Genomic DNA, 18,198 nt, shown 5'->3' on the forward strand with positions numbered 1-18,198 from the left:
TGTGGGAGCAGTGAATTCCAGACATGCTTCATCTCTCCTAGGCTGTGCTGGATATGGTGGGCAGCAGCTTGGGGGCGCAGCCAGGCCAGAGGACCCTCTTCCAGAAGGCACTCTTTTACCTGAGCTGGAGCTGCTGGTTTTCTGCTTCGTGTTTTGTCGAGACTCTTTCATCCAGGGGAAGATTTGTTTGGCCACTGTGGGTGAGTTGAGCAGGGGGCTCTTGGCTGCGTTGGCAGGGGTGGGGTTGCTGCTGGCATTCTGAGGGGGGGAGACAGAAGAGGGGGGCGGAGGCGCGGCAGGGGTGGGTGCAGGGGGCTGAGGTGGGGGCTGAGGCGGCTGTGGGGCAGGGGGCGCGGCCTGGGGCGGTGGCGGGGGCAAGGGCGGCTCGCCCAGGCTTGGGGGCTGGCCAGGTGGGCCGCTCAGGATGCGCAGGCATGCGTCACTCAGCTCATGTGCCTTGGGGTGGCCCCCGGCGTTGGAGGGGGACTGGAGTGAGCAGGCAGGTCGGTGATACTCGCCCTCGGCGCCCAAAGCGGCGGACCCCGGGTACGGCTGCTGATTGGCATTATAAGCGAACCCGTTGGCTGCCTGGTAGGGGTAGCCACCGTAGATCGCCGAGCTGTCGTAGTAGGTCGCTTTTTGCATCGCGTTGTTTCACGATCTTGATCGCACACTCTGACAGCGGTTTGACACCCTTGAGGGCGCACATTGGCACGCCCCCGCGGTCACGTGACACTCCGCCGCCAATGGCCGCCCCGCGCAGACCTGGGGGGGCGAGAAGCGCAGCGCGGTGAGGGCTCCGCGCAAATCCATCTTACTCTCAATAGCTAAGTGACATGAAAGCCATAAAAGAAAAAGTGGTCAGCAATATTTAGCAGCACGACTTGGCCCCAGGCGCAGGGAGCCGCGCTATAAAAAACCGCTGGAATTTACTGGCAGCTACAAATATTTGCTTAACTTGCGTCTGGAGTTGGGGGATTTTCCGGGGAGAGAGAAGGAAAATGAGTGAGGGCTGAAAGCTGACTCTCAGGAGCCGGGGTCCAAAAGGAGAAAGGCCTGATAGGCTAGAAAGAAACAAGGCTGGGAGTTTTCTTTTCCAGGGAAGAAGAAACTTGGGGTGTCACTTAGTTTCTGCTCCTTGGCCTCCTCCAGAGGGCCCAGGACTCTTCCACTCTGGGAATCTTGGGAGTGGCGAAGAGGCAAAGGGGAGCTTGAGTCGCCGGTGTTTTCTCCGCTTTAGGACTGATGTTTGCCAAAAGAGCCCTGGGATGGAGTAACTTCCCACCCAGCTCCTTCATAGACTTTCCTGCCCCCAAGAGAGGTTTGCATTAAAAAAATTTCAGGCAAATTGCCACATCCAACCATGCTGGATTTCAGAAGCTGAGCTTGTAAGACAGTTAATTCACCTTGTTGGGGATATGATTCACCTCCTCCAAAGGGACCCCTCGTGGCCAAAAAGGCGGAAGGGGAAACTTTGGGTGGCACACATTACGTGTGTGTGTTTAGGGGGAGGGACCAACAATAACACCCCCACCACCACCACCACCACCAGCAAGTTGCAACTCAAATCCTAGAGATTTCTTTTCTCCTTTCCTCTCCCTGTTTCTCAGGCTCTTTCCAGCAAGCCACGCTGACTTCTTTCCCCCAGTTACAGAAGGTTCTCATACCCTCCTGTCTTGGACTTTCTGAGGTGCTGTTATTCAGGGCAACTATCAAATTCTACCTGTTAAAACATGATGGATTAGAGAAAAAAAACAACCCACCAGGAACCTGAAAAACCAGCGTTCATCTCCATGACCACGGCTTGAACTCTCCTTCCAACTTAACGATAATAGGTTCTGTCTTAGAAACTGCTATGTAATTTGATGTATGGGGGTCACTTGGCTCCGGACGAGGGATGGAACCACAAGCCATAAAATCCTGCCAGAATTTCCTGATCTTTGTGTGCTGTTGTTGTTGATATTTGTTACTTGGCCTATTTACCTGCTTCAGAAATACCAGATAAAGGATAACTGAAAATCTAAAAAGCAGATGTAAACCTTCTCAACCCTCTTTCATTTAGAAAGCAGTTTGCAATAGTTATGTTTTCTTTTTGTTTTCAACGATTGCACGGTCAACCTCTAGTTCTCAGCACAGAAAAGTTCCATGAGAGTTTCAAATATTCACATATACACACACACTCAGAATGTCAGTCCCTCTGACCACTTAAGAAAATTATAACAAATTCAAAAGAAAATGATTTCATTCAACCCAACTATGTATATTGAGTGCCAAAGTTATTCAAGTTTTCCAGGAATATTAAATGCTTTGTTAAATCGAAAAAAGACAATGTATTGCATCTAACAGAAGATGATTATAATTTCATTGTTAATAATGGACTCCTTTAGATTTCATTATTAAGCCAACAATCTGACCAACATCTGCAAAACAGGCACAATTAATTTTCCAGAACCTCAATTAAAAATTACAGCATCCCTTATCCAGAGTTACTGTCAGTGATCATGAGCCTTGAAGCATTGTTTCTCTTTTGGAAATAGGAAGCTACACATAACATGATTTAAAGTAAATACAGGATAAAATAAAACTTAAAACTGAATAGCAATTTAATGTATCAGATTCCTTTTCTTTTACTGAAAACAGTTCTTAATTACATTTGGCAGAGTTAATGTCTGCATTATAAATTTTTTAGATACCAAGTTTGTGTAAAATAAAACATCAGGTTAGGAAAATTAGACACTCGAACAGCAAGATATTAGATAAAACAAAATTAAGTTGACTTCGCACATGCAATATTTCTAGTGACTTGCTAATCCATTATCACAGGTTATACCAGCCTGCTACTTAAGCCTTTTTATCAAGTTATGCATTTTTTGCAAAACAGCAAAAATATCTGTGAAAATCAAAGAGCATACAACAGCCCCCACAAATGTAAAACATGAATTTTACTCTGAGATCTCACCAAAATCCTCCCTATTGTTTCAGGTTGGCAGACCACCACCTCGGAGCTCACACATCTCCTCACCCCAACCCAACCCCCAAAGTTTGCAACCTAGTAAAGAAGTTGGAAAAATGCCAGCCAGGAAACTTTGCTTTGTACCCTCAGGCAAGGGCTGGGGATGAGGTAAGATTTCTCTACAAAGATCCGTTTCTGGACAATAATCCCCAGGTGCAAGAGCCGAAAGAGAGTTGAAGAGGCTACACTGAGTGTAGGAAGCGAGCCCTATTGTCTCTCTGGAAGATGTGCCCAAATTCAACCTCTGTAGTTCTGAGATCGCTCTCTCTTCCCATTCCCTCCTCTTCCTTAGCCTTCCCTTGCCCCAGATCTGGGCAGGTTCCTCGGACAGGAGCCCCGAGTCTCCTGCCTACCCTCCTTCCCTCTCCAACCCAGAAAAGTTGAGGCTGGGCTAGGGGAGAGGCAAGAGGTGGGGGCGGGGATGGGAAAGCGGCCTGAACTCGAAGTGTAAGGGTATCAGTCACTGCCGGGAAGGAAGCTCCGGCTTGTGAACTCTTCTTGAACCGAGATTTAAGTCTGCAGCCATAAATCACCGAGACGTAAACTCCGCCATTCAGAGCCGGGAGCGGCCGGTTGCGGCCCTGCTTACCTTAACTTCTGACGAGCGCCGAGAGCGCAGGCTCGGGCTGAGGCTCGGGCACCCGCTCCGGCCCCCGGCCCGGCTCGGCGGCCCGGCCGGGTCCCCTTGGCGCAGGATGGGCACCGACCCTCAGCATCAGCCGAGACGGCAGGCTGGCAGGAGACCCCGAGGCCCGGACGCCGCCGCGCAGAGCGTGGCCGCCTCGCTGCTCCGGCACGGCTCGCCCAGGGCCGACTGGGACGGCTTGGACCCCCCTGTCCCACCCACCCCACCCACCCACCCCTCCCCCACACCTCCGCCCCCTGCCCTTCCCGAGGGCAGCAGAGATAAGCGCTAGTGCGGCGCCGGGCTCTGCCTGGGCTACTGACACCGACTTGGGTATGTTTCTTATGAATATTACACGCGGAGCAGCGTCTGGTCTGGGGGTGCGGTGGGGGGTGCTGGGGCGGGCAGGAGGGAAGACCAAGGCGGCTGGGGAAACGCAGGCCGGTGTGGGGGATGGAGCTGAAGCGAGGGGAGGGACTGGAAGGAGAAGGGGATCGGCGGTGGCCAGGGGAGGGCAGCCTCCCCCCACCCCCAACTCCCTCCCTCTCCTGCTCCCAGGCGTCACTAAAGTCCAGGAAAATTATGCTAATGAGGACAAAAGGCTCTCACAAAGGGGCTCTCTTGCTGGGCTCAATTTCTTAGGAATCCATTTGAGAAACTACGTATTCCTCTGCCCTGGACACTTCCAATTGTGCGGTGAGGGGAAAGAGAACCAAGAGAAGTGAGTTTCCCAGACTTTGCCCAGTTTACTTCACCTGCCATCCCCAAACAGATCTTTGGGTCGGGGTTTGGGGAGCTGGGATAAGGCTCTCTAGAGACCCCCAAGAGCCACCTGGGCTCTCTTCGGTTATATTTTTAGGCAGAAACAGCTAACATCCTAGCAGCCAGGAGGGAAGTAACCTGGGAAAGACAGACACTTGTTCCAGCAGTGAAATGGGATGCTCTGGGCTCAGGAACACACAAGGGTGTTTAGAAACGTGAATCGCAGGGCTCGTGTGCCCATTTCACAGTGCAGACACGCAGCTTACCCATAGGGATGACAGATAAAGGTCTGACTCCAAATATACATATCTACATACAAACACACACACGGCAGGGGAATACTTGGTTTCTCAAATGGATTCCTAAATTATATATATATTCCTAATTAATGGGATGGAGTAACGCTGAGCTGGGCAAAAGAAAGGCCAGAATTTGCCTGGTAATATTGCCACAACTTGAAAGAGGATGGTTGTCCTCCCAAAGCCTCCTTAGCTCCCCGGCTTCAGAAGCAAACTCTGCAAGGGTATGAGTGTAGCAAAAAGAGAGAAATGGAGATTTCCTGCAATCCCAAGGTGTCAACGGCGGGTCCTTCTCAAAGGAAGGTGTTAAAAATATAAGTAGTATGTTTAAACTGTCAAGGAGCCAAAGTGTCACCTTAGAGGAAAAACAAAGCCAGGGGAAAAGGGAGAAATCAAAAAGCACTCCGGGCCAGGGTGGCCTCATGCATACCAATGGTTTTTGTCATTTATGGCTGGGCAAGATTTATGACTCGGCGCCCCAAAGCTGTAAACAGAGCACAAAACAGCAAACACTTGCTCCTTATGGCATATTGCAGCGCAACTTGAAAGGGGGAGCCGGCCTGTGTAGGAGGTGAGAGCCGCTGCAAAAATCCATTCGGTGGCATTTTCTCTTCAAACCAGCCCGATCGGATGTGGCATTTGAAGAAAGAAGGCGTGGGTCAATAATCAACCCGCACTTTCTCCTCCAAACTGCTGACGCGACTCTCACTGCCTTCTCAGCTAAGCCAGCTGCCGGCAAGGCCAGCTTTCCGTGAAAACCTTCCCGGCGAAGGAATTCTCTGAGCCAAGGAGACCGAGGGCGCCGGAGCAGGGGCTGGGGAGCCCGGAATGCATGCCTTTCCGCTGGCGCCAAGACCCTGCAGGGCAAAACGCGCGGACCCGACTTGAGGAGCTGCGGGAGCCCAGGGATATCTGGGGCAGAAGCTCGGTTCCGGCCAGGGCCTCTATCCGCCCCATAGGTGGCTCCCAGGCTGCGGGCCTCAGCGGGTAGAAGTGGGGCTCTGACCTCAAGACGAAGGTCCGACATCCTGGCGTACAGATGGTCGGTGCCCCAGTCTCAAGCCGCTCTACTGAAATCCAAAGGACTGGCTTTGGAGCAAGCGTAGGCGAGATGATTTTAAAATAATAATTTATACTGACGGAAGGTTTTTATTTGTCGGTTTGTTATTGGTGTTTGTATTTTTAAAAGATAAAATACCAATTGTTGATTTCCACCTCCAGAAAATACTGGCCGCCGCCGCTGAGCCCTTACTAGACAAATCCCGCAGCAGTTCGCCCGGCTCCACCAAAACCGCAGAGATTTTCCTTACTGAGAGGACCCCTTGGTTCCACCAATTTCCCCAGATCCCCGTGGCTCCCGATCTCTCATCCAGGGAGGACTAGAAGAAAACATTTTCTCAGCACTAGAAGAATACTTGGAGCAGCAAAGGTACCCGTGGTGCCTTTCTACCATTCAAGAGGGTGTCCTCCTGAAGGCGTCTGAGAGGGCCTCTGGCGGCTCCAAGGCTATGCAGCTGGGAGGAAGGTGAGGAATAATGTGGGCAAGAAGAGGCATCAAAATCCCAGAAGGGGAGGAAAATTATTCAGGAAATGTACTTGCCTGTGAGGGTGAAGCTGCCATTTTGAGGTAGAAGGGGACCAGCCTTTTTTGATACCTAATAGTTTAGCATTATACATATTGGACTGACTTTAGCACTTTCGTGGAAGGAAAAACGAATCTGAGCTCTATAAATGTGGCTCTTGGCTTCTCACTGTGCATGCTTTTATATAGAACCAGAGTCCATCCTTAGATATTTATTCAGCTTGCTGGCACTGAATCGACAATAAAAAGATGCCTCTAACAAACCTCTATTCCCTCTCTCATTCTTTCTAGTGAAAACTATATTATTTATGAGTCTTTAACTGGGTCAAAAATGCGCCAGAACTAGGTCATAAATCATATGAAATGCTGACAAGTAATTGAACAGCAATTAAAGCTTACATTTTATTTCCAAGGGGTATTTTAGAGCACTTGAAAGGGCCTCAGTTAAACACAGTTACTGCCGAGGCCAGCATTGGGGAGGGCAGAAGGGCCCTTTCGTTCTGGGGTAGTAAATCCCACTGAAGTAGGGGATGCCCTATTTGTTTTTTTTTTTCAAGTACAGAAATAAATAATCTATATTTTAAGAAGTCAAAGGGACAAATCCAACTTCTGACTCCTTATAAGCATCCCTTTCCCTACTCCAAGGAGCAGAATAAAGTAGAGTTTCCTATATCTTTCCAGGGAGTTTCTACCCTTCCCAGGAGTGTGGGGTCCCCAAAGCCCAATTAGATGGGGCTTTCCCAATAATCTTAAAACATGCGGTTTAACTTTCATCTGCCTCCACCCTGGCTACAGCTCTGTTTTGGGAGCTCTGAAGCTGTAGAGATGTCTGCCTCTGCTTCCTGAGGAATCTTGTTTCTGGACTTCCCTCACACTGGCCAGTTCTGGAACTCTCCAAGCCAGCTGGGGCTATACAAGGAATGCCCAGACCAGGCACACTGATGAAGTCCAAACCTAATCCTGGCTCCCTCCTTACTCTGTCTCCTGAATGTTAGAATAAGGAGCCTCGGGGCATCCAGCAAGCTCACCCCAGCCCAAGGCTCTCCTAGGTCTGAGCTGTCTTTCTTCATCCCTCTGGGGCAGGGAGTGCTCAGGGAAACAATGGCAGGCCCTCCAGTTCAGATCCTCGGGTCTGGCTTCTTGGGTCTGGCTTGTGGGGAAGCATGCTCTGTAAGCTGGCACTAAACAAAGTGTCTGGAAGCATCATCAATAAAATGGCAGCACATCTGTACATTTCCCTCATTGATTTCCCTCTTCCAGCTGCTCAGGCTGCTCAGGCTGCTCAGGTCAGCCCTAACCTTCCATCCCCTGCCAGAAAACACTGCCATCCAGGGAGAGATTTCCCTTCTCACCCACCCAACCCCCATCCCTCCCAGGCAGTCTTGCCCTGCAAGCCGGGCCACCTCGGCCTGCACCGGGCTTCAGGACCCTCTTTCTGCCTTGGGCTCAGTTCCTGAGACTCCAGCCCTGCTCTGCTGCAGTAGACAAAGCCACCCTTGCACTGGGGGCCATGGGGCCCACCTAGTAGCCCCCCAATACCCCTAATTTACACCCCTAACACTTTCTGAGGCACTACTGGGAATCTTTCAAATGGTTTCAGTTCTAAAAGAGAAACAAAGGAAGAGAGAGGCTGAGGGTCCTGTCCATGAGCCAGGGTCTCCTCGCCTGACCTTTGTCTCTCACAGCCATAACTCATTCTAGATATGAACAATCAGCGGAAATACCTTAAAATAAATCCCATCCTCCTGGTATGGCCTCGACTTCCATCAGCTAGCTCGCCCAGAACCGCTCCATGAGTGCTGAAAACCGCAACCTGCTCAGAGAATGCTCTCCGGAGAAGGGGAAGGAGAAGGAGGAGGTGGGTGCGTGGGGGTTGGGGAAAAGCTCCAGCTCTGTAGAGAATCTAGAAAACGTAATCACACGCGAAGCATGCCTGGGTCTCCGCTCCAAATGCCACAATAATGCGCTGTATTATGTGCTCACGTGGTCATACGTCAACTTAAATCCTTTTATTTGAAATAGGGAACCACTAAAGGAACTAGGTTTCCAAACAGAATATTTAGCTTTGAGGGAGCGTAGGTGGGGGACCTCAACCAGCAATTTTGAGTTTAAGAGTTCTGTCTAAGCAATAGAATGCTAAGGGCCATCCCCACATGAATACCATACAAGACAGCTTATCTCCACTTACATTTCTTTACACACACTCCAAACACAAGGGTACAGCAATGCTATACTTATTTTTAGAATCCACTTAACTTTCCTTACAGCCTCCCACCCTCGGACAAGCTGGATCCTGCACGGCCATGCACCTCAGTCTCCTCTGGCTCACAGGCCAGTATATCAAAAGGCAAGGGGCAGGCCCAGAAACAACTGGCCTGGATATCGGACTTCCTCCCTGCCTTCCATTGTATGGAGTTTGCTAACACCCACACCATACACCACAGCCACTAGAGAAACCAAAAAGGCCCATAATTATCTGACAAAAGGTTAAAACATCTCCTCCAAGTCCAGCTGGTTTTGTTCAATGGAAGCCTATGAGGAAAGATGTGCTTGGCTATAGTGTGGTGGTCCCGGTTTTGTAAAATCTGAAGAAACCTAGTGCCCTGACCAAACTTAAGCATTTCCTCAGTGCACAGCTGAGTGATACATTAAACTGTAGGTTTCTAAAGATGAAAAATATCAGAGGAAATGATCCGATTGATCTGCAAGAGACCCCCCCCACCGCCCCGCCAAAAAAAAAGCAAAAGAATCAACCTTCACTGGAGTGCCTTGAGTTAACAAGGCAACCTGGAACCCTCTCTACAGGCACGTCTGTCTACCCATTTTCCAAGACAATTCTGTGTCCACCAGCAAATTCTCCCCCCACCCCGAGACATATCAACTCAAAGATGAGAAGGATCCCTCTTCAGAACTCTGAAAATAATCTTGAGGAGAAAACCAGTAGAGAACCAGCTGTGCTCAGTAGGAACCTAACTGAAACAAATAAGCTGCCCCCATCCCTACTCCTGCCTTCTGCCTGGTGACATTGCCCACCGATTTCAGCATAGTACTGTTTCATGTGCTGTCTAAAAATCTTGTCTTTCCCATTCTTAGTTTCTGAACTTCTGAGAGTGCTGTGAGGCTAGTGAGATCCTCCGGCCATATTCTGTTGTTTCTGGAGAATGGGTCTTCAGCTGGCTATACCTAAGTGTCAGGACTCACTTGTAGCAGCTTCAGGAGGCTGTACATGATTCCTCCCCTTCACTCCTCCCCTGCAGAGGAACAGAAGGGGTCTGATGAAAATGTAAGGCCCTTAATAAGAGAACCTGGTCATGGGTTATCTAAATCAGAAGGGCAATGAAAGAAGAGACCTAATCCCTTGAAAGCAAGTCCTGGCCTAAACTGGTGACAATATTTGAATAAGGTTCAATCTGTGGTGTAGCTGGAAGAAAACCTCCATGTGAACTTTTCCAGCTCCTATGTTATAAGCTGGAAAGTAAGAAGTAAAAGTGAAAACCTGCCTCTCTCAGGTTTGGGGGATAGAGGACAGGAGCAAGATCCGGTTTCTAAAAAGCATTGTCCTATCCCCCAAGAACTCACTCTTCTCATTCTTAGTGCTATGTGCATCCCTCTTCCCCCTCACCAATAATTCACAATGAGCTCTCCAGATACCCTAGAAAAGGACCTGGAGGTGTTGCTGACAAACTCCTCCCCACCCTCAAGTTTCTGCAGAGGCATCAACTCAAAGATGAGAAGGGATCCCCTTCAAAACTCTTGGAAGAGTCTTGAGCAAATCAAAACTCTTAAAGCCATAAGTCAGCCAGGCACAGTGGCTCATGCCTGTAATCTCAGCATTTTGGGAGGCCAAGGCAGGTGGATCACGCGGAGTTCGAGACCAGCTTGACAAACATGGAGGCTGGTCTCGAACTCCCATCTCTAGTAAAAATACAAAAATTAGCCCAGCGTGGTGGTGCATGCCTGTAATCTGAGCTACTCGAGAGGCTGAGGCTAGAGAATCACTTGAACCCGGGAGACAGAGGTTGCAGTGAGCTGAGATTGCACCACTGCACTCCCGCCTGAGACAGAGTGAGACTACCTACGTCTCAGAAAAAAATAAATAAATAAACAAAGCCATAAATCAATGAGAGAAGTCACTGGTACTGCTTCAGAGAAATGCCTTAACGCCAGCAAAGCCCAGAGGCATCTCTCAGCTCCAGCCTAGGGCCTCCACAGGGCTGTTAACATCCCAGTTAATGCTCCAACTGCTGTTTAACAATTAACATTAATGACTTGGGATGGGATTGGGTGATTTGGTGGGATGAGAAGGGAAAAGTCTGAGAAGTCAAAAGACATTTAACTTTTGAGGTAAATAACTGTTTCTCTATGAGAGATCTTGGCCTGGGAAGCCTATCTGGGGAAACAGCAGCTGACAGTTGTCCTTTGCCACTCTGCAATCCAGTCTCCTGGAGCAAAGCTACAGGCCTTTTAAAAATCCAGCTGCCAGTCCCTCCTCACTCACTTCACTGGCCTCTAACCTGGCCTGGGCTGGGACTCATGCTGTGGTCCTGGTCACTAGAGCCAAAATAGGGGGAAAGTTGGCTGGAAAAAGCAGGCAATCAGTGATACAGACTGTTAGTCAATATTTGCAAGGCTGTTGGCAGATTACATATATCTGTACTCAAACACTGTAATCTGATTTCTCTATCAAAAATTCACTTAACATTTTTGTCCCATTACTTAAATCTAGAGGATTTTCTACTCAGCATCAGGTAAGGCTCTCTTAGCGCACTGCGTGTGTGTGTGTGTGTGTGTGTGTGTGTGTGTGTGTGTGTGTGTGTGATATATTCTTATTTAAGATGAGGTATTTCCTGTGAGTGCAAGTGCAGTACAAATGAGGCAAGTTCTCTGGACACATGTGGATGTGTATATTGTGTTATACACACGGCCCCAAACTCCTGCAACTATTTACACATGCAATTGTTCTGTTGTTTGCAGAGATGGAAGTCATATACATGGAGTTACGAATTCCTGAAACGTTTTGTCTACATTTGATATAAACAGACATACAGTAGCTGAGAAAGTAACCCAGCTTGACTATTGCTCTGTTTAGCTTCTATTGGAAAAAATAATAATTGTATCCAGAACACCATATCGGCCTTAGAGCACCACTGCATATCATGTTGCAATTAATTAACAATCTTATATCGATTTGGGAGCAAATTTAAGGGAAGTTTGAGGCCTAGGGAATAGAAAACAAAATCTCAAAACTTTTTAAAAATAAGTAATTCCTGAAAGAACAAAGCAAACTCATTCCTTCATACCATGATTTTGAAAGCTATTCAAGCAGCCCCTCCCCCAAACAGGCACGTAATTTATGGATCTTTTACAAGGTAATAAACCACAGTAATTACCTCCCTGCATCCCAAACTAAGAGAACAAATTAAGGCAGAACTTGAAAAGAATTTAAAAGAGTTTTCCTTTGTTCCAAATAGGAAAAGAAAACGCCAAGACATAGAAAAGCATATTTTTCCCCGTAGGAAGAACCGAGAATGAGCCCTGATGAAGGAAGGGAGAAGACCCGCTGCCTGCGAAGGCCTAAAGGTTAGAAACACAGCCATCTTTCTCATGCCTGAGAAAAGGCAAAAGGATCTAAGAAACTGCAAGGCAGTGAGACAAGTTTTCCTCAACAGCGAGCTGGGACTGGCGACAATTTCCTAACTCCCAGCCTCCGCAGTCGCCTCGGTCAGCAAGGAGAGCAGCCCACGCAGCGGCCGCGGCGCGCATACCCATGGCCTTTACTTGCTTTTGCCCTGAAGTTCAGTGTAGTGGTTTGTTTGGGGCTTTCAGAAAGAAATAAACACACCCCCTCTGACTCTCCAAAACCCATCTTTGCCTTCTGCAACCACTTCTCCTGACCATCGCTGGCTTTGGGGTAGACTCTTTGTCTGCCTGAGGCCCCGCATTTGCAGGGCAAGCAGCTTAAAAGAATCCAACTCCAAACTCCTCTGAAGTTAAATATTGACCAGAACCTCTTTCAACAGGCCGCGGTTGCCAGGAGCCGTGGACAGCCAACTCCTCCCAACCCCCCTGATGCAAAGTCCCACGCAGCGAAGAGCTTTGAAGCAGCGCTTACCTAGAAAGATGTTTAAATCTGAACTAGGAACTGTCTCCAACTCCGGGCGCTCAGGGAATCGCCTTTTCCAGTGTCCAGGCGCTCTGCAGACAAATAAACAGCAGAGGGTAAACGGCGGCTGCGAGAGAAGGGAGTTGGAGGCCCAGGGTGGGAAGCGCGGCTCCTGCGAGCGCCAAGGTGGCCCTGGGGGTGACTCGAACACCAAGGAGTCGCTAGGGCACTCGTCCGTGCGGTGCACTCATTGCTCGAAATGTTCCAGTCTACAAATGGCCCAAAGATGGTGATTTATTTTTGTAAAATAAATACATACTCCATCTCCGCACCCACACTTTCTCCTTTTTCTTTCTTTTTTGGGGGAGGGGGTTGGGGTGGGAGAGGAAAGAAAATGAAAGAGAGGACGCTGAGAAGGTGGAAGCGGCTTTGCTGGTGGTGTGGGCTGCTTTCAGAGAGCTCTCCTCAGGCACCCCAACTTAGAGAATATGAATGCTCGCTTTATTTTCTTTTCCTAACAAAAGGACGCCTTGTCTGGGAGCATTCAATCACGGACTCTCCTGAAACCTCACTAATAGCGTTCATTTCTGTTGGCGCGAAATCAGACCCGGGCTCAGTCCGCTGGCCAGAGGCAGTCTTGGGAGGTTTTATCTTCTGGTTTATCCAACCGTGGGTACGTGCCTTCTAGGTCCTAATGAGCTGGCGGGACTATCGCAGAGCTTAGTCCCTCAGAGCAGGCCAACTAAGGCTGCTGGAAACTGGGAGGGGCACCGGCTGGTACAATACCTGCTCAGGGACTCTGCTCCGGCCTGGCCTTTGCGCAGTGGCCACAAGCCAACTTGATGCCTTGATTCTACTCAAATCTGGTCCCTCACAATATTTACAACCCTCTCTTGCCCTCTAACCAACAAATGGTCACCGAGCAGGCAGTCAGCTCTGTGGGAGACGCTAGGGAAGGGGCAAAGAATCGTCCGCGCGCTGGACTCTGCCTTGGAGAAGTTCTGCACTCCGCTGGGATTCTGCGGGCTCTCTTCGTCTACAGACCTAGCCCTGTCCCCACTCGCCCTTCACCCAGACCCAGGTAACCTCCTCTTACCCCAGCCTGCCCCAAACCAGCCCTCCACTGTCTGTCTGCCTCCTTGCAATTCTGTAGATAGCGCTAAGAGGCGCTATCAAATAGCGCCTGAAGAGGAGTCCCCTGACCCCTGGCTTCGGAGCCCCCTAGCACGTTGAACAAGTGGCCGCACAAGGGCAGCTGCGCTCTGCCACCATTCGACCCGCAGCCCCCACAAACCAAAGGAAAAGGGCTCAAGATCAATGCTGCGCCCCCTTTCTCTTGTTCAAACTTGCTATCTGTGTCCCCAAAGGGAGTGTCCCCTGGTCTTGGGGCCCCTGGCATGACCTAGAGCAAGGTGTGTACTCATCCATCTTGCACTTTGCCTCTCAATTTCACCCCAGAAAGATCCACTATGCTGCCATCCACCACCCTCCTGCGCAACACTTAGGAGTACGTAATTATTATGGTTATTATTATTTTTGCTCCTTCCTTATCCCCAAGTCTAATATTCATGGCTGCTGTCCCCCATAAATCGTTCAGACTAATGAGTCACAGAGAGATGCTGCCCAGGTCTCTCGCTCTGCAATGGCCGCCGCCGCCGCCGCCGCGGCCTCTCTCTCCGCGTTTTTGGCGCTCGCCTGCTCCCTCGCTCGCCCGGCGCGGGTGATTTATGAACGCCGGGAAAATTGAACAAAGCCGCGCGCCTGTCCTGTGGTATCTCTGCAGCCTTCCCCAGCGTGAATCAGAGTATTACCAACTATCTGCGCATCCGTCCCACTTCATCACCAAAGCCAGGATGTGACCGCAGAAAACCCAAGCCCGAACTCACGTTTCCCCGGACGCGTCGCGCTCCCCGGACTCGCAGAAAGCCTGCGGAAAAAGCCCCAAGACCCGGCGAGGGCCCGACAGCTCTGTCCTCCCCTCCGAAGGATTCTCTCCTGCCTTCCTGAAGGAGTTAAAAGCTTTTGGAGATAAAGCTGAGGGTGTGTGTTTTTAAAAATCAAATGGGAAGTTGGAGTCTCACTTCTGAGAGATTCATTCCTAGTGAGGCCCTGACGACTCCGATCCATTCCTGACGATCTGCATTAATTATTTAATGAGTCACGTGACCTCAAAGATTGCAATTTCAGTATCTCCCTCGAACAGGCGCTACACCTTTATCAGCTGCAACCAGGGTCCTTGTTTGGCTCTGCAGGCCTCCGGAGCGCATTCACCCTTGCCCTGGTCCGAGGCAAGCCACCACCATAAAAATAGCAGGGCAAGAAAGACAGAATTAGTCATTTTGGGACTATGAACATTGTGGACAGTGAGGAGTCCACTGCTCTCTGAGGCACCCTGACATCTGTCCCCTCCTGAGCCCAGTGGCCAGACCACCTGTCTGAGCTCCATGACTAGGGTGGTTTGGTTACAAAAATCTCCCCAAGCAGCTTCGATGGCACATGAGGCAAGAACCCATCATTCTTCTCTGGCTGTACACACCTGTGGCCATCCAGGTCAAGCGTAAGCTTAGATACATCCATTCCTGGCAGAATAGCTTCCCAAGAGGAAAGATGCCTGTGACCCTACTGCTCTCTAGAGTAAGACTAAAGGTTGCACTTCACCCTCACACTCATTAACATAAGGAATATAGAGGAAGGATTATTCAGCTGCCTCAGTTTTCTCATCTGTAAATTAAGAAGATTGAACCAAAATGGCCTCCAGGTCTCTTTCATCTTGGACAATCTTTCAATCTGGGAATCTCTTTCAACCGGATGAATCAATCTCAGAGAAAGTGGAGCTGGCTTGAAAGGGAGAGGGGTGCCCTATAAGTTTGGAGTCTTCAGAAAAGGTGCCAGAGTTCTATAAGTTGCAGACTAGAGGGTTTCAAGACAGCCACAGCAGCCTCCCTCATACCATCAAGGGAACAGAACACACGTCTCTTCCTCCTATTGTTTCCAGTCCATGTGTTTCTTTGAAACACAAAGCAGAATTATTCTTGGGCCATATTCTTGTGTATAATATAGAGAAGGGGCAACAGGAGCAGCAGTTGAGAGAGATGAGCCTGTGTTTTTCAGTACAAGACTGTGTCTAGGTAGGCAGAGACCAAAGGAGTGCCAAGGACAGCCTACTGCCTGCACAGAACCCACTCATTCAGATGGGAAGCCCCAGGCTTTTTTGCTACATTCTTTAGGTTTTTCTTCTATTCCTTTCTAAAGAGTCATGATCTGTTTCTATGTGAGAACTGCTAGAGGGAAGGCAACAGTGAGGAGAGCAGCAGAGTTTGGGAGCTTAGGGGAACAGGGGGACAGAGGAAAGATAGTGATATCCACTCTACCCCACCCCACAGGGAGGAGGCTGAGATGTAGGGAATGGGGCACCCTGGGACAACTGTGTATGAAGTCAGAGATGCTATGCACAGGGACTTCCCTTCTCCCCCATCTATCTAGGTAATCTTCCCATGAGCTTCATCCTGGGTATTAAGTACTCTACTATGCCTGTCACAGTTGAATTCCTGCTGTAATAAAACACCGGGTATATCGTAGATTTCAGCAAAACTAGGGAAGGAAGCCTGCAAAGTACCATTTTTCTTCAAGGGGGAGAGTGTTAAGTACTTAATTCAAACTGTGACCATTAAAGTGTCTCCTATCCGATTTAGGTTGATTTCAGATGTTGACAAAACATTTTATCTCTGGAGTCATGCACAGCTTGGCTGTGTGACTGAAGTAGATAAGTGTGTATTGGAGGGAGGGAAAAAGAGATTGGAGGGAGGGAGAAAGGAAGGAGAGCATGTGTAAGGGTTATTTTCATAGAATTATAGAGCTTACACAAAATACTGTCTTTAAAGGTCAAGGGTTTGAGGGGCCAATAGGGTTTGCTTAAAAAAAAAAAAAAAAAAACAATTAATGAGATAGAAAATTTGTCCTCTCGGTGAACTCTTATGGTTGCCCTAGCAAAGGGCAGACAATGCATGATTTTGAAGCACAAAGTGGGATTTTCTAATCTCTTATAACAAGCTCCCTTAAAAGCCAATCTGAAACAGGCAAAACATAACACTGAAGAAATGGCAATCATTTGGATCATTTCCGATAATCTTGGTTTTGTACCTTAATAATCAATACAGTTGGGACAAAAATGCCATGTTATCCCAGAATATCAGAAAAATGATCTCAAACCTCTCTCTTCCCTTTCTGGATAGACCTACAAGTGCAAGTGAAAGAAAGTCATCCCCTTTATCCTCATACAACTGCCTCCAGCATGAAGCTAATGAATGTTCCCATACCCCTCTTTCCCCACAAAGGAGAAATATAAGAATTTACCTTAAATGATGATAGTCTGCCATTTGAGGTTTTGCAGCTCGACACTCAATTTCCACCAAAGGAGTCTAGGTTTTTCTTTTTTTTTTCTTTTTTTTTTTTTTTTTTTTTTTTTTTTTTTTTTTTTTTAGCAGACAGCCAAGATTCTGTGTCCTTGCCTGAGACCACATTATTTGCAGGAAGATCCCTCTCTCCTCCACAGACTTTTCCCAGAGAATGCCTTTCAGAATTGCTGTTGAATTACAAAGAAATATTTATTGTATGAGGTGATTAATGATTCCTGGGAAAATTGCTATTTTCAGCATGATTTAATTTCGTTTTACAAGTACGTGTAGTAGGGGGAGGGTTAATAAGTTTCAGCAGCAGTTGCATTGCCTCCAGAAATCCCTGGCACCCGTTCACACCTTGTAAAATGTACTTTATGCCAGGTTTATCCTGATTTGGGAAGGTAAACGTGTATTTGTTTGCTCCCAAATTTTCTTGGCTCCTCGGAGACTGGTATCTAACACTTTCCTCTCAAATCTGATTTGTGGGTACAGAACTGATCACCCTTGTTTGTAGCACACATAGGGCAGAAGGGATGAAAGGGGTACCAGCTCTGACACTGGCTAAAGGGTTTTTAAAGAAAGGAATGTGTTTTTAAATTCTCTGATATTGCAGAGGCAGGTGAGCACCTACTCTCATCTACGCTAAAATTACTACATAACCTAAAAGCTGCATTTTTTTCAAGGCCAGGTGACAGGTCTAATATTTTAGGGCTAGTGTACACTGATTTTTGCTATCTTATTATAGGGGACTTCCTGTAGTAAGCACCAAATGTAAATCAATAAACAAATACTAGGGTTATAGAGATTGAGAAATGGGTTTTGATTTTCAGCCTTTTGGATCTGGATCTCTGGAATCAAGCAGAAAAAGTCACAAAGCATTTGAGGAAAGTGACCCCAGTCCAGAATTTGGCTATTTTCCAGCAGTAAACTCTCCCAGGTCTATTTTGCTTGGGGTTAACTTTGGGGGTATATTATGCTTTTTCTTTCCTCAGAACAAACTTTGGAGAGTGTACTTGGAAAATTCAGTTTATTTGAAAGCTCTTTCTTAAAAAAAAAAAAAAAAAAAGAAAAAGAAAAAAAACAAGCAAACAAACAAAAATTCCCAGGCTGCAGTTAGTGAAGAGGACCTTAAGAACAGCCAAGAAACAAAAGCAATCTTAACCCTTTGCACAAACTATTTTTTCTCCAGGGAAACAGGCAGATTAAGTGTGAAGGTGCAATAAATACCAAAGAGACCACTTCTTTCCAAGTGTACTCAAAGTTCAGTGTGTAGAACAGCTGCAGAAACTCCTGGGCCCACAGCACTGCATGGTTTCAACTTTCATTGCAGGGAAGGACACGTTTCTATGCCTTACAGAGACTTGAAGCCTGAAAGCCTGGCCAATTTTGGGAAGAAGAGGAACCCTCTCAGAGCTCA

At 48.1% G+C, this 18,198-nt stretch overlaps 1 protein-coding gene across 7 annotated transcripts in view; it reads right to left on the bottom strand.

The window, feature by feature from the left end:
- Positions 1-18,198, bottom strand: part of HOXA3 (homeobox A3) — a 46,251-nt gene that overhangs the window by 3,831 nt on the left and 24,222 nt on the right. Inside the window, exons 3-5 of one of the 7 annotated variants that reach the window (XM_039472650.2) lie at positions 16,738-16,966; positions 12,394-12,476; positions 120-765 (exon numbers count right to left, since the gene is read on the bottom strand). In XM_039472650.2, coding sequence (XP_039328584.1) covers positions 120-645 — 526 coding nt within the window. In that variant the 5' untranslated portion in view covers positions 646-765; positions 12,394-12,476; positions 16,738-16,966. The other 6 variants (XM_074379637.1, XM_010345734.3, XM_039472651.2 and 3 more) reach the window with 6 other exon arrangements.

This window comes from Saimiri boliviensis, chromosome 10, assembly GCF_048565385.1.
Source record: "Saimiri boliviensis isolate mSaiBol1 chromosome 10, mSaiBol1.pri, whole genome shotgun sequence".
Lineage (NCBI taxonomy): Eukaryota > Metazoa > Chordata > Mammalia > Primates > Cebidae > Saimiri > Saimiri boliviensis.